This window comes from Lolium rigidum, chromosome 7 (assembly GCF_022539505.1).
Source record: "Lolium rigidum isolate FL_2022 chromosome 7, APGP_CSIRO_Lrig_0.1, whole genome shotgun sequence".
NCBI classification, from domain to species: Eukaryota; Viridiplantae; Streptophyta; class Magnoliopsida; order Poales; family Poaceae; genus Lolium; species Lolium rigidum.
The window spans coordinates 51,337,145-51,360,428 of record NC_061514.1 but is presented as its reverse complement, the minus strand read 5'-3'; the positions used below and the strand labels follow the sequence as shown (position 1 = coordinate 51,360,428).

Here is a 23,284-nt window from a genome sequence, read left to right as displayed (position 1 = left end):
CCGGCCTTCACCACCTCGAGCGCACAGCCTCCAATCCCCATCTCTCACGCCTCCTCAATGTGCTGCTGCGAGCGGCGCTGCCGTCGCTGTAGGTCGCACCGCCGGCCTCCACCTGCTCGAGCGCACCGCCGGCCTCCACCTGCTCGAGCGTGCCGCCCCCATTCCCTCCCTCTCCCGCATACTCCATGTGCTGCTGGTCGTGCCACCGGCCTTTGCGAATCATGGGCATGCTGCAAACATGGGCGGTCGGGGGAGGCAGTTGCTGCCATCGGCGGAGGCGATTGCTACCAGCGGCGACCGACATTGCTACAAATGATGGCCGGCCTTGCTACATGGGTTTGTCGGCGGAGGCGGTTGCTGCCGGCGGAGGCGGTTGCTGCCGGCGGCGGCCGGCCTTGCTACAAAGGGCGGCCGGCCTTGCTGCAAGGCGGTTGTCGGCGTTGCGCCGAGCGGCGGAGGGGGTTGCTGCCAGCGATGGACGACCTTGCTACAAATGGCGGCCAAGACTTGCTACAAGAAGCTCATGGCGTTGCTACAAGCAGTGGAGGCGGTCGCTACCGGCGGGCGAGGGCGGTTGCTGCCCGCAGCAGCCAGCATCGCTACAAAAGGTTGCCGACCTTGCTACAAAGGGCGTCCGCACTTGCTTCAAGGGGCTGGCCCTCGCCGGAGGCGCTACTGCGAGCGGTGGCGGCGACGGTACTGCGAGCTCGATGCGCTCGGATGGCGGGTCCACCCACCTGGTGGAGGTGGGCGAAAGTGTCTTTGGTGCGTTCTGTTGATCAGACGAAGGCGCGTGCTGACTTGACCCAATCGGACGGCTGGCGATCCGGGGGATCCGGGGATTTGATCCCCCGGGGGACGCTCAGCACTGTCCTTTTTTTTACTACGAGTAATAAACTTCAAAACTTTCTGATTTCAGGGTTTCAGAAAATTCCGAAAAAATATTTAGAGGTAGACAATGTTGTACTTTATGAATGTTAAATTTTCAGAGCGAAATATAATGTATTTGGCTCTCAGTAAAAAATAAAAATAACAAAATCTCATAAAATGATAAAATTGAGACTGTACGAGATCATATGGCTGCAATTCACAAAATTCAGGCATACGGAGGCATATTCCCTTCTTGAATCCGGGATATTTTCATACTCTTAGCAATCTTTGAGGTCCTTTTGTCGTTAGTGCTGAATCTTGGAGTAACTATTATGCTATATATGTAAGTTTTGTGCTCCGCTAAAAAACAAGTTTCTATGTGGCTCGCGTTCCAATGTAGGCTTTGAACTAATAACCGGTTGGAGAAGAGAGGTTGTCCAAATTGCCGGAATTGTTCCCTTTGCAAGCGGGTTTTTGGAGTCTGTTGATCACCTTGTCAATTGTGGTTGCACCATTAGACTTTGGGGTCACCTCAAGAAGTGGCTTGGCATTCAAACTCTTGACCTCAATGAATGGGCTACCGCCGCTCTTCATCCTTGGTGGGGCACGATAACAAAGTGTCAAGACGTGGCCTCCTTTACACTCCTTATGTCTTAGGAGATTTGGAATGAAAGAAATGCTCGGGTCTTCAACAATAAGCATTCGCCGCCTTCAGTGGTTTTCCACAAGATTAAGTTAGAGGCTAGGCATTGGGTGTTGGCGGGTGACAAATGTATGAGAAATTTGATGTCGTGTGAGTAGTTCCTCTGTGATAAGGGTGTCACCGGATTCCTTGTAAAACTATTTCTTCTTAATCAATGGAATAGGGCAAAGCTTTTTTCCTCTTTTTTTTAAAAAAACTATTATGTTGATATTGTCAAAGCAACTGCTGGAACTACTCATAATTTCCACAAATTACATCCTATCCTATTAAATGTACACAGTTGTCTTGGAATACTGAAGGTTGCATATTTGCACGGTGCAGCAGTGAGAAACGGTGGGGCGTGCGCACCTCGGATATAGTTGGTAGCATGGGAATGCCCTGGATTTATCTGCTTGTTGCTGGAAAGCACATTCTCACCGACGAGGATTTTTTAACTTGGTGATGCAAAGTTAGTGATACAGTACCCTGACTTGACAACCATGACCCTTGGATCAAAAATGAAAGACAGGGATTGAGACGAACATTGTAGATGAAGCACCGTGTGAAACTGTTGTAGATATGTACTGTAGCATGAAATCTGAACTGCTGGTGTAGGATCTAATGGCTGGGAACTGGACAAGTTAGGAAAATTGTAGCTTCTTTGACTTTGCCACTACAAGTCAAGAGAATCCGCATCGCATTCTCACGGAGGGGAGGATTTCACGAACCAAGTCCATGTCAGCCACGACTATTGCACCGTCTTCGTCAATAAGACCTATATCTTCTCTACGGCCACTACCTCGACCAAGTGACACTTTGACACATTCTGCAGCAACCTTAGCTACTTCTGCGAGGATTACAACGGCGACGTTGATGAGATCAAAGGAAGTTTACACTACATGGGATCCCGGCAAGTCAGCCCATCGATGTCCTAAGACAATCTACCTTATAGTTTTTAGTTAACAAAAACACAGAAAATGAAACGGCCTTGCTCTCTCTATTGGATGATATTATTTTTAATGTAGCTATTGGTTAAAGCAGTACTAATAAATGCAGTTTTAGTTTGTTTGACTTTTTCTAAAATGTAGACTAAATTAGAATGGAGGGAGGAGTATGTGCATCATCAGAAAACGAAAAGACTATCCATTTGGATCACGAAAAGAAACGGCGCCTCTCTCTTTCTCCCCTGAATTCCTCTTTCCCCTAACCGTTCTCTGATCCCTATCTCCTTACTGCTTGTGTCCTCAAAACCATGAAATCTCGTACTGTTGAGTGATTGTAGAAGTGAGTTCGTAACATGTTTATTGCTCGATTGTTCCCCGTTTAAAGATTTGTATGGGCACGAGGCTAATTTGGGAGCCATGCCAGAAGACTTGTTTCGAAGCTCTAGTTTCAGTTGGAGAGTTCATCAATAACAGAACTGTTCAACCGCAAGCTCAGAAGAGCATTTGGACTTCGGAGGCAGCTCAGCAGCGTATGAATTTGTACACTGGTTGTCGCCGTACTGAGCGTTCTTTTCTCAAGAGACTTGGTGAAGTAAGAAAGGAACCTAGCTCAAGAAACTTGGCGAAGTAAGAAACGAGCCTACATTATTGTTTGGTTTGGAAAGTAGATGCACAACACAGCCACGCGGGTTTAAGTATGCACCGACACAGATTTAGGTTCTTACTATTAAAGAAAATCGCTCCAAACAATTTTCAATCCTTCAAAATTTGACAGATTTTGTCATTTTTGTGTACCTAAAATGCAAATAATTTTGCATTGAGATTTATCCACACTTAAGAAAACTTTGAATCTTGCAAATACGATTTCAAGATTTATTAAAATATAAAGAACTCTCCGTAGCACAGGAGCAATTTATTCGCTCCTAATATCTTTTTTATTGTTCATCATGCGTTCCTTTTTTAATCTTCTTGTAATTGCCTTTCACTAGTAGCCTTGTATTGTTTAATGGAAAAAAATTCCTTGATTGATTTTATTGCCCAAGTAGTCCTCAACAAAAAATTGGCCTACAAACAGAAGTTCAAGAGGCACCAGCCTCCTCATAATGCTTCGGAACAAATGAGTGTCACCGCCTGCTCTTGTTGTAATATCATCCAGAAGGCTTTTGCTTGCATTCCAATACACAAAAAATGATCATATTTGAACAACAGAAGAATATATGGCATTTTTGCACAATGAAATACACCCGCCTCAAGTTATCTGCAATCGAGTGTACAATCACGAAGACTGGGAGTGCTACAATGGAAGGCAGATTTATAATCCAATTACACAGACCAAAAAAACTGAAACATCCATTTACATCATGCTATTGAGGATGAAAGCCCTCGAACTAGGGTGGCCTATGCACAAATTTCCGACAATATGATCTTGTGACCAATGAGAGAACAATGTTCACTCTGAAGATACATGCTCTCTTGAAAACAAATGGCATGGTAAAGGCACAATTAGCCTCCCAGAACGGTACAATCATTTAGTCGGAAGAGACACACCAACGAAAATAAAAGCTGCTTGTTTAAGAGAAGAAAAAATAGCAGCCTGTGATAGGTTCAAGATTGGTTGCGATTAAGCATACTCTGAAAAGAACTGTATAAGTCTTTGTGCTCTGTTCCAAAAATCTCCTCTGCTTTTGACAGTGTGTCCTGTAGAAATCGATGAAGTAGAAAACATCACATTAGATAATCTGTGGATATTAATGAACTGAAAGGCTGTAGATACTGGTAAACCATGCTACCTCTCGCGACTGTTTCTGCGCATTGAATTCCTTGATGTTTGCCAAGAATGCTCCAAATTGCTCATAAGAAAGTCGAGTCCTGATATTTTGTAGCCACAAGTGTTATGAGATGAACAAACAACAAATTTTCTGAATAGTCAACAGCATAATAGCTAACCGTGCTTGTCGGAAGAATTCCTTTCCATCTATACGAGGTCGCCCTGGACAGATAACAAAAAAAAAGCGTTCAGGACTATCTCAAATGAATACCAGACCCCAATTGATGATTCACTGTGTAGAACCTGTGAATGAGCGGCGTTCAGGAGGAGAGACAGGTGCTGAATACTGATGACTGGATCCATTCCATGACGAAAATGCTGATTGGCCTTCAGTCCGGGATTTTGTAGGTGATGTTGGACCAGAATAAAACTTCGGAGTGGAAGGGCCAGTTGAATATGCAAGTGGAGAACCACCCGAGAATGAAACAATTGGTGTTGAACCAGGAGTTATATTTGGGGCTACATATGGTGTGATTGAGAACTGGTATCCTGTGAATGCTACCATAGTAAGCGGCTGATGGTCGAGAAATAACAGGTGACATGTGTTATGATTTAGTAGTTCAAAAGTAAGAGTTCACTAATGCCACCTTGGGATGATTCGGTGATTGTGGATCTGCTGGAAGTATTTGAAGAGGCGCGGCTGCTTGAAACTTCATCTGCCAATTCAAACATAAAAAATGAAATCAAGGAAAAGCCACAAACTCTGGATCGGGAAATGGCTTTGAAATTTGTGAGGTTGACCGACACCTTTCCCAGGAGGAATTCTAGCAGTCCAATTATTTCCTACATCTGCATCACGATCTTCACCTGTTTCTGAAAATTGCTGCGAATTTATGCAGGTAATGTTATTTGTCACCAAACAAGACCAGCAGAACAGAAACTAGAAATCTTCAAATAGAAAATAAGAGTTTGGTCAGTAATACCCACCAATAAATTATCTTCACTAAGTGATTTCATCAGCTGCTTCTTAAATGCCTCCAGCTACAAAGAACAAAAGACCTTGAGTAATTTCTCGACTACCAAACTAAAATTTCCATGTTGATTCTTGAAAATTATGAGTTTAACTAAGTTTATAATGAATAATTAGTGTTCCTATTTGATTAATAAATTCGAGAGTAAGTAAATAAAAAGTCATGAAAGAGTATGTTGCCAAAGAAAACTTCACACCACAACACTCCCAGCTTCCACACAACAGTGTAGAATCAAATTACAGAATAGTGTAATTGACAGTAAAGCAGTTGTCATCCACCGATCTTATTTGAGTTCTTTCGAATTGTTCCCACAAAGCTAGTAAGCAATTTGATATTTAAAATATTATGACAATGATTTTTTAGAGAAAATACTAAAACTATCTACCTGTCACAGGCTTCACTATGAGCATAACAGAATCAAGTTAGTCTGTTCGTGACACCACCACATTGCTTGGAGCTAATCATGGCCTATTTTTAGTTGCCCACTATACAAGTAAAGCTGTCCCAAAGTGTTCGCCCCACAGTTGACAGAACTAACAAGAATTTCAACCAGAATTTAGCTCCAACCAAAACTGTGCCTTCTGACGGAAGCCGTGAAATTTTTATAAGCAACTTTGATAAGTCAGTGAAAAGCTGTAACCTTCCATCAGAGTACAATAAAACTCACAAAAAATTGTAATAGTACAGTTAGCACTCAATAGTGGGAAGACCAATTTTTCATCCAATTTCATGTAACTGTTCGACCCCACCTTTAGCAATTGCCCATAATCATGGGCACTGAAAACCATATCACTAGAATAAACAAGCAAATGAAACTAACATTCCAAGGCTTCAGTCCACATTCCTACTAAATAGACACTAAAATCCACAATTGTAATCAAGATTAGCAAATTTTTAGCAATAGTCCACCCTAAGAACAAAACATACTAATTTGAAATCACAGGAATTAACACTAAGATCGGAGCTAGAAGATTTAAGAACATCGCACCTTTGCCAAGTTCCTGGACAGCTTCTTGGCCGTGACGGCGAGGGTGTCCCTCTCCTTCACCAGCTTCGCCTGCACACGGAGAATCAAACACGAACAGCTAAGTACAAACCATAATTCTCCCGGCACAAAACGTCTGGGCGATAGGAAACGCACGTTGTCGTCGAGGGCGGCGAGGAGTCGGGCGTCGGAGTCGGCGAGGCGGGCGCGGAGGTCTGCCTCGGAGCGCTCGCGGTCGGCGAGGTCCCGGCGGAGGCGCGCGACGTCGGCCTCGAGGCGGGAGACGCGGGAGGAGATGGCCATGGAGGTGATCTTGCGCGCGATGTCCAGCTGCTCGTACGGGTCGGTGGGGATCACGGCCAGGATCTCGTCAGGCAGGTGGAAGTCCACCCCCGTGGCCGCCCCCGCGGCCTCGTGCCTCGCCATCTCCTCCGCCTGAGACGGACAGGCACGTCAGCTTTCCACCTCTCCGGGAGGTGGTTGCGGCGGTCGTCGCCGGCGCCGGGGAAGGACGGGACTGGAAAAGTTTTAAGGAAGCTTTTTCCTTCTAATTTTTATTTGTTTTTGGGACGTGACCGGGATTGGCAGCTGTACTGTTGGAGCTCCAACTCATTTTCCATGCTTGCTTTGTCTTGCCTTCATTTCTTCCAATTTTCTTCTTAATTTTCCACTAACCTTTATTGAAAGAGTGCAATGTTCCCTTTTTATGCTCTTCTATTAGTGGCACATTCCTGCAGTCACGCCCACAAGACAAAACAAGGGTTGGTAGGATTTTTTTTAACACAAGGCCTCCAAGTTTTTTAAACTTAAGGCCTTAGCCCTGCTTTAAATTAATAAAGCAACGACACATACAGAGTTATGAGTTATGCAACACACTGAGCCACCGCTCCCAAAACCACACCATCGACTCGAACAGCGAGTACCCGCTCAACCACGACACAAAGCCTACCAGGTCCCTGCATCGAGCCACACACCACAGATAGAGTACAACATAACATATCCAGAGAGCACACGAACACACACACTCGCCTGTGTACATGGCGATGTCATATCACCGCCGGCGCCGCCAACTCCGCATGAAGCCTCCGCAGGGTCTCCATCGCCGCGTCCAGCAGCCCCTCTATCCTTCCACTTCACCGCAAGATCCGCCATTGCCGCATGTAAATGATCATTTTGTACAAGGCATCGCCGGTTTGCCAATAAGAACACCCTCCATAGTAAGCTTATTACGAATATTCCATAACGTCCAAGCTAACGCCGCGAAGGAAAACCAAACGATCCTCCTATACGCCCGGATAAGCCATGCGATATAGCAAGGAAATCCCCTACCCCGACAGGGTTCCACGAGCAATGCAGAGTTCCCTAACTCCCGCCTACGTAAAACGCGCCAAGGAACACTTGAAAACAATATGATCACAGTCCTCGTGCTCGCCACATAAGGAGCAAAGCCCATTGGACTCGACCTCTCCGTTTGGCCACCCGCAGCCGAGCACGGTAGTTTGCCCCGCAGGAGCCGCCACAGAACACTCTAATCCCGGGAGGCACCCTCGTCCTCCGCACTTCCCTAAAATGTGTGACCGCAGCCTCCTGCGACAGCCTACAGTAGATGGACTTGGTGGAGAACTCCGCTGATGGTTCCAAGTGCCAAGATATCAAATCGTCCCCTTCACTTGCCTGAGTAAAGTCCAGCTCCCTAGTCAGGTTCTCCCATTCAACCGCCTCTGCTAGAGAAAAGGGTCGGCGAAACCTCAAGCGCCACCACAAGGCCTCCAAGTACATCTTGAAGAAAGATCTAAAGGAAATAGGACAGTACAAGTTGGTCCTAGAACTTTTGCAAAGAGGACCCCTAACACCTAATGGAGAAAGCAAACGGGTCCAAGACTTCTTCCTCACGAGCACATCGCCGTCGCCGGGAACTACGTCACTTGGGACGACGAAGCTTCCATGAAAGATCATGGATACAACGAAGAATAGCCACGGTCTCCCTTCAGGCTCATAGGCTGGGAGAAAATAGATAGGCTAACATTCGACCAGAAGAAGCAACAACGGCTGGAACACCACCAATCGACCACAACAGAGGGCGGTGTAGCCTCCAGAGAAGGCCAACCTTCAACCACTGCCATGTGCGGCGTAGCTTCCAAAGAAACGATGTTGCTGATCAGCTCTCCCGAGTGTAATCACAAGAACACCAGGCTGGAAATCCACCGTGAGAGTTGATGTTGCTGAACTAGGAAAGTGAAGCTTCACCTGATCTCCTTTAGATCTGCCAAGCAAGTGTTTTCCTCCAACCTCACCTCCACCACCTCGATGACGACAAGAAGAGTGGAAGAGAATCTAGGGTGCCGCTGACCCAAACGCCATGCTTATTGAATGGGAAGGCAGTGATTTTCTCCATCCCCAACTCCGCCTTCGACCTTCAAAGCACCATGGCGAGAGGAGGAGCACCGTTGCTAGGCGCCAGGCGCAGCTTGTGTGCTCCAGCGATCGATTCCCGCCGGCATGATGTCAAACTCGACTAGGTGAAAACTACAAGAAGACCTACCTCTAAACCTACTACACAAGGAGGGTACCTGGCCACCTCGCCCATGCTCGCTCACAGCTGACGCCCCGCCGGAGGAGGAGGACAAAGGCGCCTGACAAAGATGGCACCGACTGTGGACTCTCAAAAGTTCTCTCTTTCTCTTTCTATTTTAAACCATCTCTGGGTTTGTAGGAATGGCTCGTGAAAAAAATTGTGTACATAATGTATATGTTGTATGATTTGAAAATTCCTTGCAGGACATTAGCTATGCATTTCTACGAAATACTTACTTTTAAAAATAATGTCCTTCCAATTTTTTTACAATAAATTGAAAAAAATGATTTTTTAGGTAGAAAACAAATTGATTTACTAATCAAGGCAAAAGGGGAAAATAGGCAGTTTCATTTTACAACAAAAACGGTGCCCGTGAAAACGACATTGGGCTATTCCTATCGAAGAGAGATGTTAGGCTAAGCTCTGCAGGCTTGGACCATAACGTTTTGTTGGTGGGAAATATCACAGTTCTGGCCCATTTGTGCTAGCGAAGCCACAGCCGCGCTGCGGGCAGAGCGCTCAGCAGACAGAGTTTAGTACCACCTCGCTTGGCTGGAAGCGCTGCCAGCCGAGGAGCCTGTATATAAGGAGCACCAGAGCGAGGTTGCGAAAGCACGCAGCTGCGCGGTGAGCACAAAGCGAACTATTCTTTCGCCTTTTACTAAAGAATACCGTGTGCGCGCCGCAAATAGCAGCATACGCTAATTTTTTAAGGGGATTCTCCTACTGCAGGAGGCCCCCCACAATTCTCAAGTTTAAATTTGAATTTTGCATTTACGTTTTCCTTAATATTTCACCAGACATGGCGAATAATTCACTAGTATGTAGCTGTTTTGCATCTCTTGATAACAGGTGCACACAAAAAAAAAAACTGTGTGAAGTCTGAGCAGAAGTGTTGCGTCTCTGGCTAGTGCTGAAGTAGATCAAAATTTTGTAGCTAACAAATTTAATCCATAGATAAATTTTGTAAGTTGTTTCGGTCTGCATTTCACCTTCGCTTTGAGGCAATGAGATGAACTGAAGTGAGCAAATGGCAAAAATCCGGAGTCTCGTCAATGACGGGAAAACTGTTAGTCACAATCAAATCAGTGGTTAAATTATCTAATATATGGCTAGTCAATAGTCATTGTCTGTCATGGAATTTAATCCATAGATAAATTTTAGCTAAACTTATAGTCACAATCGAATCAGTGGTTAATAATATATCTAATATAGGCGCGAGCTAGCACGTCAGAACAGTTTTCTAATTTCAATGCAGCGACTAATCAGGAGTAGTACTACTACTCCCAGATCAACTACGAGGAACCCAACAGGCAAGTCTGTGATTGCAGTTTAAAGTAAAGCCACTATTGGTTTGGATCAACAAGGAACACGGAACTCGGATCAACACAAATAGAACTTCAAATACATGGATGGGCAATGTATCTACACTGGTAACTAGACTAGGATTCTACGAAGATGAACACTGCAATAAGATTGTCAGCCTGAACTAAAGGGGTTTTTTCTACAGCATCAACGTGCTGTGCTCCTTTACCCCTGTGCCCCGGAACATGATGTGCTCCACAAACTTGACGATTTCCCAGGCAAGGTTCCAAATCCTGGAACCTGCACCAAGATGTGAGCATTAGCGAGCAAGCACATGAACCACAACTCAAGATCTAGTCAAACATGAATTTGCAAAAATTACCTGAGCTCCAGCTCACAACATGAGAGCAGCGGGGGCTCTTCTATTATCACACTTTGTTGAGTCCCAGCTAAGCAAACACCGACAGGTAACACTTGTTCATCCAAGTATTCCGAGATGTTGAACAGCAAATGGGACCTCAGTTAGTAGGGATGCTGTCAAACGACTATCCACAGACCACGGAGTAATACATTTATTGATTGGTAATCCCATCACTTCACAGAACGCACACCGATGGTTCTGACTTTGAATTTATACTGGGGCATCTCATCTTCATCATCATCCTCGTCATCTTCACTCGAATCGTCCTCCACTTTGTCCCATTTCGAGTAGTCAAGTCCTGAATGGCCCTTTGGTTTTTGGACGGTCTCCCAACCCTGGGGTTTTGAAGCCAGACTGGGAGGCACCTCAACCTTTGGAGGTTCACTTGCAGGTTTCTTTTCTGGAATCAGTTTAGCAGTAGGTTGATCAGATTTAACGACAAAAGTTTCACTCATTTTATCTTCTTTTAGAGGCACATCTTCTTTGTCTTCTTCAGTATACAGCGACTCCTCTTCAGATTCTGGGATCGGAGCTAGTGACTTCAAATTTCAAAAACATACAAAAGACAGGCGACAAAATTCGGTCAGTTAACTAAAAGGGATGTGCTGATGTCAAAAGCGTCACATTCCACACATTTGATATATTTGAAAAAAATAATACGGAGTAGCAGATCTACTGTAACATTATTAACCTCCAACCACTTCTTAGTCAACATTGCTAGATTAAGACACCGAAGGTCTCTTAAAAAACCCATACCTCCCTCCTATTTAGGCACGCACATGTTCCACCATGCAAACGAGTGATATGTTTATGTTGGTCATGATCTCTCCACCAGAACTAGGATATTGAATATTGCAGTGACTATCCCTTTGATGATGTGTTTGGACAGCTTGAAAATTGACAATAGCATACACAATAATAGCTTGAATGACATCTTTAATAAGGACATCTTTCTCCGAAAACTGCAAACGGAGGCCGAGCTACATGTAGCCCCTTTATTTTCAAAAAATTGAAAATCATATTTTGGAGTTTCAAAAAATTCTGAAAAAAATCCTAGATGTAGACGATGATGGAATCTACAAACGCGCAAAATCTCAGTGTGAAATTCCTTAACTTGTTTAAGAGATATTTTGTAGTTATACTTAAAGATACATTACAAACATTTGATATATTTGAAAAAGAATACAGAGTAGCAGATCTAACGTAACATATTTAAAAAATCTGGCAATGATCTACCATTCCTTAAATTGTTTAAGAGATATTTTTGTAGTATACTTAAATCTGATGACACTGCATTTCCAGTAAAGCTGATGAAAGAAACTAGTATAACAAAGTGACCTAGCAGAATACATTCAAGTAAAAAAAAGCGTACCAGCTGTGTCTTGAGCCGTGCATGAAGGTTCCGATATACTTCGGATGACGGATTAATTTCAATTAGCCTGTTCACATCAAATAAAGCCGACTGGTAATCTTTTAGAGTGACAAGAGTCTGGGCACGTAGCATGAGAGCTCCAGCATGCTCAGTGTCCAACTCAAGGACAGATGTGCACTCTTCGGCGGCCTATACGATTTTATCATAAAAGAAGCAAATTCAGTGTTGGTAACAGTGATGATAATATAGAGAAAAGAACAATAAATGATGTCAGGAGTCAACTTATTCCAGAGAAATAGCCACATCCAGTACAGAACATGTACTACTACTACAGATGGGTTCGGAAGGGGGCATTCTTTTTTTTTTTTTCTGAAGCAGAGACAGAGTAGACCACCAAAGTAGATATTTGACTATTCGATGAAATTTCACATTTCACATTACCATACAAATAATGAAACCCAGTATGTCAGATGGTTCAGAGGCTCAGATACATTTAAATCATTCGCTACTTCATGGTTTATGCCTTGTTGACTAGATGTAAATTAACATTTACAGGGAACAATTTTTCTTGATGTTAATTTTGGGAAAGTAATACCAGCTTCTCTAATTCAGTCAATCAAGATAGTGAACCGGAGTTTGAAGCACCTCACGGCACTAAAGTTAAAAGCAGGTGGGTTAAATTTAGACACCTAGCTAAGCAAGGTACAGGTGATCAGCACATCTTGGTCACAAGAGTATCCTCCCATAGCAAAAAATTGACATTTGAATAGCTAAAAGGTCATCAACGAGCAATCTGTGCTCCCTATAAACTATAAGTTCCCTGAAATCTTAAAAATACACAGCCAACACAGGGCTAAAGATCACACTTTTCTAAGCGACACTAAGCCTTCCAGGCGCCCAAGGGGCACCGCACCCCGCGAAATCTATGAAATCAATAGTCAAATGGATCCAACAGACGCAACCAAGAAACGGAGGGCAGAGAGAGAGGCGAGACCTTGTGGAAGTCGTGGAGCTTGAGGTAGCAGGCGGCGCGGTTGCTGTGGAGGGCGATGCGCTGCGCGGGGCCCCGCGCCGCCGCCAGCGCGGCCGTGTAGAGCTGGAGCGCCTCCCGGTGGCGGCCGCCCCTGTAGAGCTCGTGCGCCTGCTCCACGGCCTCCGTCCCCGCCATCGCCGGCCGGACGCGATCTGGGGCTGCGCGAGGCGGAGCCTGATTTTGGGGGAGGGGCTGGGCAGATGGAGCTCGTGAAAATTTGGGGGGATATCGACGAGGACGAGGAGAATATGGGGTGTTTGATGAGGGAGGCGCAGAGGAGATTTGAATGTGGACAGATGGTAGCGGGCGGGGTGTCGGGTTGCTGCTGCCCGCGAGGAACACGGCCGGGATTATCTCGCTCTTTACTCTTTCTCGGAATTCACGGATTTGCCCCTCGTTTAAACTTCGATCCTTCCGACCTTCCGACCAGCTGGGAAGCATGTGTGCTTCTGGTTAGGTGGTTGGTGAGGGACGTGGATATATATTCATTAGAAAATGATAATACTTATAAGAATCGTAATTATGAAGTTCGATAAACTTCGATATTGGGGTTGTAAGTTTCCTAAAAATAATATGATCATTAACGATTAATGTGGAAATTACAAAAGCACAATTGTTGTAACTTGTAAGTATCTTATATGAACCAATATGATGAGTGTGGCGTTTTAAAAGCCCAGCTACATGTAGCTCTTTATTTTCAAACTACCGCAACTCGTATTCAAACTGTCAAAAAAGTTCAAAAAAACATTCTGGAGGTAGACATGGTGTATTGTACAATGGTGTAAGATCTCAACGCAAACTGATTTATGTTCTAGGCTACACGAAATTAACAAAATCTGACAAATTTTATAGTCTTGAAATGCGTATAAAATTTGTCAGAATTTGTCATTTTTGTGTAGCCCAGAATATGAAGTATTTTGTATTGAGATTTTACACCATTGTAGTATACATCATTGGCTACCTACAGAGTTTTGTTTCGGATTTTTTGAAACTTTGAAATATGATAAAGAGCTACGTGTAGCTCGGTCTCCGTTTTAAGTTTTCCCCAATATGATACTTTTTTTTGCGAAGTTCATAGGCGCAAGCTTCACTCAACAGTTAGATGTGTATATATTTTTCGTTACTACTTAAAACAGCAAGACTCTCTTTGGATTATATGAATTTTGTTGATTTTCAATATTTATGCTTTTCTATATGGATTTCCTTTGGATAAAAAAATGGTGCTACGGATCCGTTTTCATAGGAATTTGAACATTCACTTCAACCACTTTCTTATAGGCGCAAAGGTGTGGAAACAATTTAGCTAATTTCTATGCTTCATCCAAATGACAATTCATGTATTTTTCCCTATATTTTACAATCCTTTAGTTTGCCATGGAGTGATTTATGTGGTTTTCCAATTATTGCGTTTGTCAACCATGTGATCCAATGCCGGAGCTGGAAATATGAGCAATTGATGTCAAAGCTCAAGAGAAACTACACTAATGTAAAAAATTAGGATTTATCAGGCTAATTAGGTGTATTCATAGCTGGATTTTGTTGCACACCATTTTTTTGTGTGGTCGCTTGACCACACGGTCAGTGTGCAGCTCCACCAGTTGATCCAAAGTGGCCTTATAGTGCTATGGTCCATTGCAGCCGGCTTCTTACGTGAGGGTCTATTTGATTTTTTTTCAAGGCTGGCACAGCCGCCAGAAAGCGCACCCCACGCTACCTTAGAGAGGCAGCTGCACGCACCCACTACAGGACTACTCGCGACATCTCCACTTTCCCACGTCTAAAAGACTACCCCTAAACAAACCTGCCAGGCGCCACATGTCTGCCTCGTCAGAGATCCGGGTGACTACCGCGCTCAAGGATGGGGTGGCGCCTTCAAAGACGATGTTGTTCCGGTGTCGCCACAGACACCAGCAGACGAGGGTGACAGCTGTCCAGAGGTCTCGATCTTTGCCCGGACCCCCACGTTTCGATTGGAGCCAAGGGACGAAGCTAGTGTCAGTCTGCGGCATCTAATGGATCTTTCCCCACCATCTCAGGCATGTTGCCCAGACCTGTCTGGACAAGACGCATCCGAGCAGAAGGTGGTCAAGCGTCTCAGCCTCCTGGTCATAGAAAGGGCACGTTACCGGGTGCGGGAGACCACGTCTGCTCAACCTGTTCGCAGTCCAGCATCTATTCTTGGCCGCCAGCCAAATGAAAACTCTGCAGTTTGGCGGTGCCCTGGACCGCCAAATCTGAGCCGCTCCCGCCATCTCCACTCTACCTCCGAACATCGCACGATAACAAGATCGCGCAGAGTAGCAATGGTCCTGCTCCCATCTCCATGGGAATACATCCTCCACGCCCTCGCCCGAGACAATGGTCGTCGGACGGTCGGCCCGCTTGGAAGAGCTCTCCAACGGCCAGGGCGCTCAGGTCCGGAGGGACATTATATAGCCAGCTCCCAGCCAGGCCCTCACGTACCTGTCTCTGTCTGAGGGCGGTCCTCGGTACCGCCTCAAACAGGTTTGGTGCTAACTCACAGATCCGCCCATCCAGGAGCCACATGTCCGTCCAGAAGAAGGTACTCGCTCCATTACCGAGCATTGAGTAGGTTGCCCCTTCAAAGAGCTGTCTCGCCATCTTGGGCACCTGGATGTTAAGCTCCTTCCACGGCTTGGAAACGTCCATACGCTGTAGCCACAGCCATCTGGTCCTCAAAGCCACGTTCATCATCTTGATATTGGGGATCCCTAGCCCGCCCCATTCCTTAGGTGCGCAGACTTTGTCCCACGCCACTAGATAGTGGCCACCGTTGACGTCCTTTCTCCCCTTCCAGAGGAAACCTCTTATAATTTTCTCAATTGCTGTGATTGTCTTGGCTGGTAGATCAAGAGACATCATGGCGAAGATGGGTATCGCGGAGAGAGTCGCGCGTACCAACTCTAGCCGTCCACCTCTGTCGAGAAGTGAGGCCCTCCAACCAGGTAGCTTGTTCGCCACACTATCCACCAGGTAGCTGGGCTGCAGTTGGCTTCCTCAGGGTGAGGGGCAGCCCAAGGTACCTCAGGGGGAAATCCACCACGGGGCATTGGAGCTCCTGGTCCACGACAGCCATGTCGGGGTCGCTACAACGAATAAGGTTCGCTGAGCATTTCTCCATGTTGACACATAGGCCCGAGGCGGCCCCAAAATCATCCACGATTCCGGAGAAAACCCTAAAATCAAGCACAGTAGGGCGTAGGAAGGTGACCACATCATCCGCGTACACCGATGTACGGAGCCGCAGTCCTGTCTGTGCCAGCGGGGTAAGCAGCCTCTCAACGGCCGCTTTCTCAATCATCAAATGCAGGATCTCCATGATCGGAATGAAGAGCTGAGGGGATAGGGGTCCCCTTGACGCAGTCCACGCCTGTTGGCAAAGGGTCTATTTGATTCAAAAGATCTTCTTGCCATTGTGGAGGATTTACATCGTCTGTAATTTTTTCTATGGTTGTTGTTTAAATTGTAGGATATAATTTCATATGATATTTCCATAAGAAATTATTTGCACTATATTTTATATGAAATCTAACATCTAGTAACACCTAATTCTAATTCTAAGAATCATTCCTTATTCCTGTATTTTTGAAATCCTGCAACTTTAAACCACGACTTGCCCGGCGCGCATGACCATGGTTCCAATGGACATATCGATGGGCGGCTTTAGATATCCTTGTTTTTTTGCACGTCATCGATGGAGACATGCACACAAGAGGGCGGTGGGGTACGGCTCGATGGATGCTGCACGTGCGTGGAAGAGATCGATTGCCTGAATTGGTTGTCTGGTTAGAACGTTCCGGTAGTTCCCTCTGCCCGTAACTTGACCATGGCCAAGGAGGCTCAGGTGTTGTTGGCTTACGTTGCCGACTTCCCTCGCGTGCACACCATTCCATTCCTCGTGAAGTTGGTTGGCAGTTGGATGAAGACGCAGGCGAAGCTGGAACGTTCTCGTACAGGTTCCAGACATCAAAGCGCTGATGTTGAACTGTGGACAACAGTTTAACTGCAGTTTAGAACGAAGAACTTATAGTTTAGGTCCGTGCTAGGGGTTGAAAGCCGATATTGCAAGCCCTTAGTGGCCTTGAGTAGGAAGGCAGCAAGTACTCTTGCCACCCCAGAAGCGATGAACCTAAAGGCAGTTTATTTTTCCCACAGAACATAGAGAGTGGATAAATACTAAGCTGTGCCAGGGACGGAGCCAGACTTTAGCCTTGGAGGGGGCAAAATCTTGTTGGAGGGGGCAGAATGGCTTAGAATTACAAAGCATGAGCATGATTCTTAGGAAGTTTATGAAGAAAATAAGTTTGTTGGGGGTGGCTGAGCCCCCGCTCGTTCCCCCCTTCCTCCGTCCCTGTGCACATTTCGAAAACTATAAAGCTTGTTATTTTTGTGTAGCTTACAATATAAAAAATTTATATTAAGATTTTGCATGTTTGTAGATTTCATCATTGGCTACATCCAGAATTTTTTTCCAGAGTTTTATGAAACTTAGAACTACGATTTCTGAATTTTTACAAGTAAATATCTACATATAGCTCGGCCTCTATTTACAGTTTTCTCGGAACATACTTCTTTGCAACGAAAGATATCCCTCCTGCAGACTTTGTTATGTCCAAGTCTGGCTCCTTCCACTCTCGCTATACAAATATTAACCAAAAGTAATGTATTAGTCACAGTATATGATATGGACATTACCCTTCGGATACCCAACATTGGCCTACCTCCTTTAGTCTAACAAGGAATCCATGAAGGTCACCGCAGTCCAAGATGGACCGATACATCGGTTGCGATGTTGAAAAGATAGAAGGAGACGAATTCTTGATGGACAAGGCAAAGAAACGTTGGATAAGGAAATGATAGATTAGATCTCATTGTAACATAGTTGAATCCGAGCAGAACTCTCAGGACCTGGCCTTCAATATAAATGCTAGGAGAGGGTCTGCCGGAGGACATCAAATCAACCTACACAGTCTCGTATACACTAAACCCTAGAAGCCCTGCCTTCCGGCGAGTTCACCACAACGCAGTCTATCAGCTGCCCCATTGTAACCTTTTTCATCGATAAATCAAGATCATACAAGCAGGAGTAATGTTTTACCTTATTGAGGGCCCCGAACCTGGGTAAATCTTGACTTCTGTACGTTTGGTATCCGATGTCTCGTGCTAACATGCAGGATTCCGTCAACCCTAAGCCCCTCATGGTGGGAATTGCCGAGGATCCCCCCATCAATTGGCGCCGTGTGTGGGGAAACCTGCTTGTTCAAGGCACCTCATCGGCTATTCCGATCATGTCAGCTACATCTTTGCCGACATCGTCATCGCCATCGGCTCCATCATCGCCGATCTTGGAGACTCGATCTGTTTCGGGTCCTTTGAGTTCACCCACCACGCCTTCGCGTCGCGTTCAGCCTTCTCGGGCCTGCGTGCCAGTATTGACATGACGTTCGGGAGCGTCCACCTCAACATCAGCGCTGGAGGCGTTCTACGACTTCCAGACCCGATCACTTCGGGCCTTACAGCAGTCGCGACTTCATCAACTGCCACGTCCACCACTTCATCGCCAATCGCGGTTGACTTATCGGCTGCTACTTCAACAACCACCGCATCAGCGATGTCGATTATATCGGCTCCGATATCACCATCGGCATCACCATCACGCCGCACCATGTCCACCATGTATGTCGGGTCTGATGACTCCGAGTTATCGGATCTGACATCGTACTACTGCCTCGACTGCGATACCAGGCACGAACTCAACTCGGATGCTCCTCCTTTCGTATGTGGTATCAAGTACTCCTCTGACGAAGAAAACATCGGCAAACACAACGACACAATCCCCTTGATCGTGGAACGATTGGCTCACCATCAAGTCCGCGTCGTGATCAATCCCGAAACAGGAGCCGAAATCTCTACAGGTGAGCACACCCCGCGCCAACATTGAGCGGCGGTGAGATGGCGAAGCTAGTGGCAGCAACGTCAACAAAACTTTCTCCGTTTCCAAGGAAGAGTGAGCCACGGCTCGCAACGCCGTGGTCAACAACACCAGCCTCCCCGTCGGTGCATCGGCAGGCACGCTCAATGCCTACCACGCTATCCTCAAGAAGAACCGCTCTCGGCTGGCCAAGGAGCGAGCCGATCTCGATCGACGCCGGCAGGCAGCCGATCTATCAAGTGAACGACGAAGGAAACTATCTTCCCCCGGGAGCGCCTCCAAAAGCAACTAGGGCCCTGGCAGGTATCGCCCACGCATCCCGCGCCTCTCGGAGGCGGACGCGAGAGAGATCACGTCGAATCTCTCCAACTCCTTCATGACAATGGATTCAGCAGGCATCCTCAGGCCCAAAACATACGAGGGAGCAACTGCTCACATTGCGGCCTACTTGATCAACACCCAGCCAACACCAGACGATCCGATGGCACCGGTTCATTGGGTCACCTTGGAAAGCCTTGGGATCATCGGCGATAATATTACACCCAGGAAGGATAAATCTTCACACCATGGCGGTGGTTCTCGACACCGTTCATCCTCAAAAGATGCCCGCGACGGTATCACGCAGAGCAAAATCGACAAAGCTCGCCGCCGACGCGCTGCATGTGCCGGTTGGCGAACTTCGCGGCGTCGGCTGCCTGAGCCATAAGATTCGGGAGCCGATGCCACCAAAGAGATTCAAGCCAACACCTACTAACACCGCCAAGTATGACAGCCAGCAGGAGCCGAGATCATGGATAGATGACTACCTGCAAAGTGTAATCCTGCACAAGGGGAACGAAGTAGCGACAATGCAGTGCTTATAGATGTACCTCAAGGATTCGGCACGAGCGTGGCTGAGAGGACTGCCGCAAGGATCCATCAGATCCTGGGAAGATCTAGTCGACACTTTCGTCAAAAACTTCCAAGCCACGTACAAAAGACCCGTCAGAATCGAGGAGTTACAACAATGTCACCAGAAGCCGAAGGAGTCGATGCGCTCGTACATCGGGCGCTTCACCAAACTCTTGAACGATGTCGAAGATGTCTCCGTCGACACGGCAATAGATGCTTTCAACGCTGGCATCCGAAGAGAATCTTATATCGAAAAACTCGGTCGCAAGAAGCCAAAAACCATTGCCAAATTAATGGAGATTGCCAACAGCTGCGCCGATGGTGAGGACTACATTCGGAAGCCACCACTACTAGGAAAACGCATATAGATGGAGAAGAGACTGCCGGCGCACCAGTATTCTCACGCGCCAGTGGCAAGTGGTGCCTGCGCACCAAGATGTCGCCGCGCCGGCGATGATGCCCTACTGCCGGCGCACCTGCCAAGAAACTGCACCGGCACTAACATGAGGTCGTGGCTCCCCCAACCCGGGCCAGGCCCAGAAAGTACTGCCGACGCACCGGCTCAGGGGCACGCCGGTGGTAATTCGCTATTGCCGGCGCGCCCCTGGCCTGGTGCGTCGGCAGTACTTTCTGGGCCTAGCCCGCACCAAATATAGCCGGGTCGGCTAAATACTGTCGGCGTACCCACGTCCTTGTGCGCCGGCAGTAACCTTGGCACTTATTTCTGCCAACAACCACTTCTCCCACTACCACTACTCCAATCCTCCCACACTACCCGAGCCTTCTCCCAACCCAGCTAGTTTTTGCCCTTTTCTACCCCAAATTTGGCCAATTTGACCAAAGAAAATAAATTTTTTTGAGCAAATCTTCTCTTCCTACATGCATCTCCCACATCCCTATGTAGATCTAGATCTATCTATCCCGCATTGACCGCTCAATCTCGATCTAGATCTAGAAAGTCGGAATCCATACGTCGTGGTCGCCGCGTGACGTCTCGATCTCGTCGACTAACATATCAACCAAATAGGTGATTAATGAACAAATTGAGGAATGAAATCATCGTATATTGTAAATTTGAAGCAAAGCTCATGTGTGGCATATATGTTGTGTTTGTGCTCGTGTGTTGGCGTTGAAAATGAGTTGCCAACGTTGGGCCGAAATGTTGATTCGTTAAGTTTATGTTTCGGCACATTTTTTGCGCTCCTATGTCCTACCGTGTAGGAAGGTCATGCCGAAATCTTCCGTGAAAACTACCGACGGATGCATTGTTCTAATCAATTATATATCTTATCGTGCAGGCGATAATGGTTATCAAGATGAGGGAAAGCGTCGTAATGAGATATCCAAAACACGCGATCGCCAACATGTATGAAAATAGCCTCGGTATTGTGTCCGTGGTGAAAATGCAAACTAGGGAAATGGTTTGACCCCTATTCAGGAAAATTGCAGGGGCACCTGCTCACTAATGGTTTCATGCATGGACACACTCAATGGATGAGTGATGATGGCGCGGAGGTCAATGGGGCGACGGCAGCAGGAGGTAATGGCCGGGAAGAAGGGGGCATCATGATATTGATGACGATGAAGAGTTTGTCGCACAGGACGATGCAGATCAGTATCATGATGAACAAGATGTTGAAGACACGGACAATAACCTTGACGTGGCGAAGAGGTGCCGCTAGCTTCAGTCGTGCGGGACCCTCATCTTCAAGATCTGCTTCTCGAAAAGATGAAAGGCGCCAAGAAAAAATCAAAGCTTAAGCAACTGGAGACAAACTCGAATACTCTGTTGTACGACTCAGGTCGCGGGTTGGAGGAGTCTGCCTTAGAGTAACGCTCGATGTGCTGCAGATGAAGGCGAAACACAGATGGATGAACACAAGCATCGACGACATTCTGGAATACTTGAAAGATCTCCTTCCTGCCGGGAATACGTGTCCTGGTAGTCTAGCCGAGGCCAAGAGAATCACCTGCCCTCTCGACTTACCCCACGAAAAATATCATACCTGCATCAACGATTGTATCATTTATCGCAAGGAGCACGTGGACAAGACCAAATGTCCGTTGTGTGATGCTGAACGGTACAAGAAATGGAATAAGAAAGCTCCTCGGAAAGTTGTGTGGTACTTCCCGCTCACCCCCTGGCTGCAATGGCTCTACGCGGACCGCAAGGAAGCAAAGCTCATGCGCTGGCACGCTGAAAGAAAGGAGGCAGTGCTGAATGATGTAGAGCGGATTGAACACCCAGTGCTGACACACCCTTGGTATGCAAGCAAGTGGAAAGCATTAGACATTTAATTCGGAAGTTTTGGGGCAGACCCCGGAAACATCAGGATGGGTGCGAGCACAGACGGATTCAATCCGTTCGGAAACCAGAGCAGCACACATAGCACATGGCCCGTGTTTGTATGGATCTACAACCTCCCGCCCTGGCTGTGCATGAAGAGGAAGTACATACATATGAGTATGCTAATTCAAGAGCCGACACAGCCATGAAACGATATCAACATGTATCTCGAACTATTAAAGGAGGAGCTTGAAACATTGTGTGCGGATGAAGGGGTAGATACATGGGACCCTGTCGAGGAAGAATATTTCCCTTTGAGATCCGCGTTGATCACGACGGTGCAAGACTACCTCGGATACGGTTATATTTCGTGCCAGGTGTTCCATGGACACAAAGCATGTGTCAGGTGCATGGAAGAGACGGTGATTTTGCAGCTTGGTAAGGATCCCAGCTCTTCGAAAAAACCATTTACATGGGGAATCGAAGGTGGCTACACAAGACTGACCCGTGGAGAAAGCGTGGAGACTGTTCGATGGTACAGATGAACCCCGAGGACCTCCATGTAAGAGGAGCGGTGAAGAGATCGATACATTACTTAAAGGTTGGAAGGAGTGCCCTGCGCCAGGAAAGATTCATCAAAAGCCCGGAGAGAAGAAAAAAAGGCAACAACGCTGCTAAGGAGGTCCGTGTTTTGGGACTTGCCATACTAGAAAATTCTTGATACACCTCACTGCCTTGATGACATGCATATCACAAAGAACGTGTGCGAGAGATTTCTTGGCACTCTTCTCAAGATGCCGGACCGGACCAAAGATGGGCTGAAAGCAAGACACGACCTGAAAGTTTTGGGCATCAAGGAAGAGCTTTAGATCCCGTCGACCCAAGATGGACAGTCGGAGGAGGAGACGGACGACGGTCAGAAGCGCAAAAGGATTAAGCAGCCAGACTAATACTGACCCCCTCCTGCTTCACTTTTAGTCCGGCTGAGGTCGATCAATTTTTCAATTTCCTTCTAGGAGTCAGAGTGCCCTTCGGTTACTCCGGGCTAATAAGAAGATACATGGAACCCAAGAAGCGAAACTTCAGCGGCATGAAGTCTCATGACTGTCACATGATGATGACGCAGATTCTTCCGGTTGCAATCCGAGGTATAATGGATGACCATGT

The 23,284-nt window shown here is 46.6% G+C and overlaps 2 protein-coding genes and 1 non-coding gene across 3 annotated transcripts; 1 reads left to right on the top strand and 2 right to left on the bottom strand.

Annotated features, from left to right (window-relative positions):
- Nucleotides 1–3,710: 3,710 nt before the first annotated feature.
- LOC124675126 (uncharacterized protein At4g15545-like) lies at nucleotides 3,711–6,853 on the bottom strand. Its single transcript, XM_047211196.1, has 9 exons — nucleotides 6,437–6,853; nucleotides 6,284–6,352; nucleotides 5,252–5,305; nucleotides 5,072–5,147; nucleotides 4,912–4,980; nucleotides 4,568–4,813; nucleotides 4,444–4,486; nucleotides 4,287–4,365; nucleotides 3,711–4,194 (listed from the first exon to the last, which is right to left on the bottom strand). Exons 1-9 carry the CDS (start codon nucleotides 6,704–6,706, stop codon nucleotides 4,102–4,104), a joined length of 999 nt encoding a protein of 332 aa, XP_047067152.1. The 5' UTR covers nucleotides 6,707–6,853; the 3' UTR covers nucleotides 3,711–4,101.
- A 2,620-nt stretch (nucleotides 6,854–9,473) lies between these two features.
- Nucleotides 9,474–9,593, top strand: LOC124679864. Its single transcript, XR_006995290.1, has one exon. It is a non-coding gene; the product is annotated as a U5 spliceosomal RNA (small nuclear RNA).
- A 594-nt stretch (nucleotides 9,594–10,187) lies between these two features.
- On the bottom strand, nucleotides 10,188–13,121 carry LOC124678048 (sperm-associated antigen 1-like). The gene is made up of 4 exons (XM_047213988.1): nucleotides 12,948–13,121; nucleotides 11,954–12,142; nucleotides 10,543–11,120; nucleotides 10,188–10,460 (listed from the first exon to the last, which is right to left on the bottom strand). Exons 1-3 carry the CDS (start codon nucleotides 13,119–13,121, stop codon nucleotides 10,752–10,754), a joined length of 732 nt encoding a protein of 243 aa, XP_047069944.1. The 3' UTR covers nucleotides 10,188–10,460; nucleotides 10,543–10,751.
- Nucleotides 13,122–23,284: the final 10,163 nt, after the last annotated feature.

What these genes read in the sequence shown, in the direction of transcription:
- LOC124675126 (XM_047211196.1), bottom strand. Translation starts at nt 6,706, where the DNA reads ATGGCGAGGCACGAGGCCGCGGGGGCGGCCACGGGGGTGGACTTCCAC. An exon ending in TAGAATTCCTCCTGGGAAAG is followed by an intron (nt 4,981 to 5,071) that starts GTGTCGGTCAAC and finishes TTGAATTGGCAG; the next exon opens with ATGAAGTTTCAAGCAGCCGC. An exon ending in AATCACCGAATCATCCCAAG is followed by an intron (nt 4,814 to 4,911) that starts GTGGCATTAGTG and finishes TAGCATTCACAG; the next exon opens with GATACCAGTTCTCAATCACA.
- LOC124678048 (XM_047213988.1), bottom strand. Translation starts at nt 13,121, where the DNA reads ATGGCGGGGACGGAGGCCGTGGAGCAGGCGCACGAGCTCTACAGGGGC. An exon ending in AGCTCCACGACTTCCACAAG is followed by an intron (nt 12,143 to 12,947) that starts GTCTCGCCTCTC and finishes AAAATCGTATAG; the next exon opens with GCCGCCGAAGAGTGCACATC. An exon ending in CACGGCTCAAGACACAGCTG is followed by an intron (nt 11,121 to 11,953) that starts GTACGCTTTTTT and finishes TGAAATTTGAAG; the next exon opens with TCACTAGCTCCGATCCCAGA.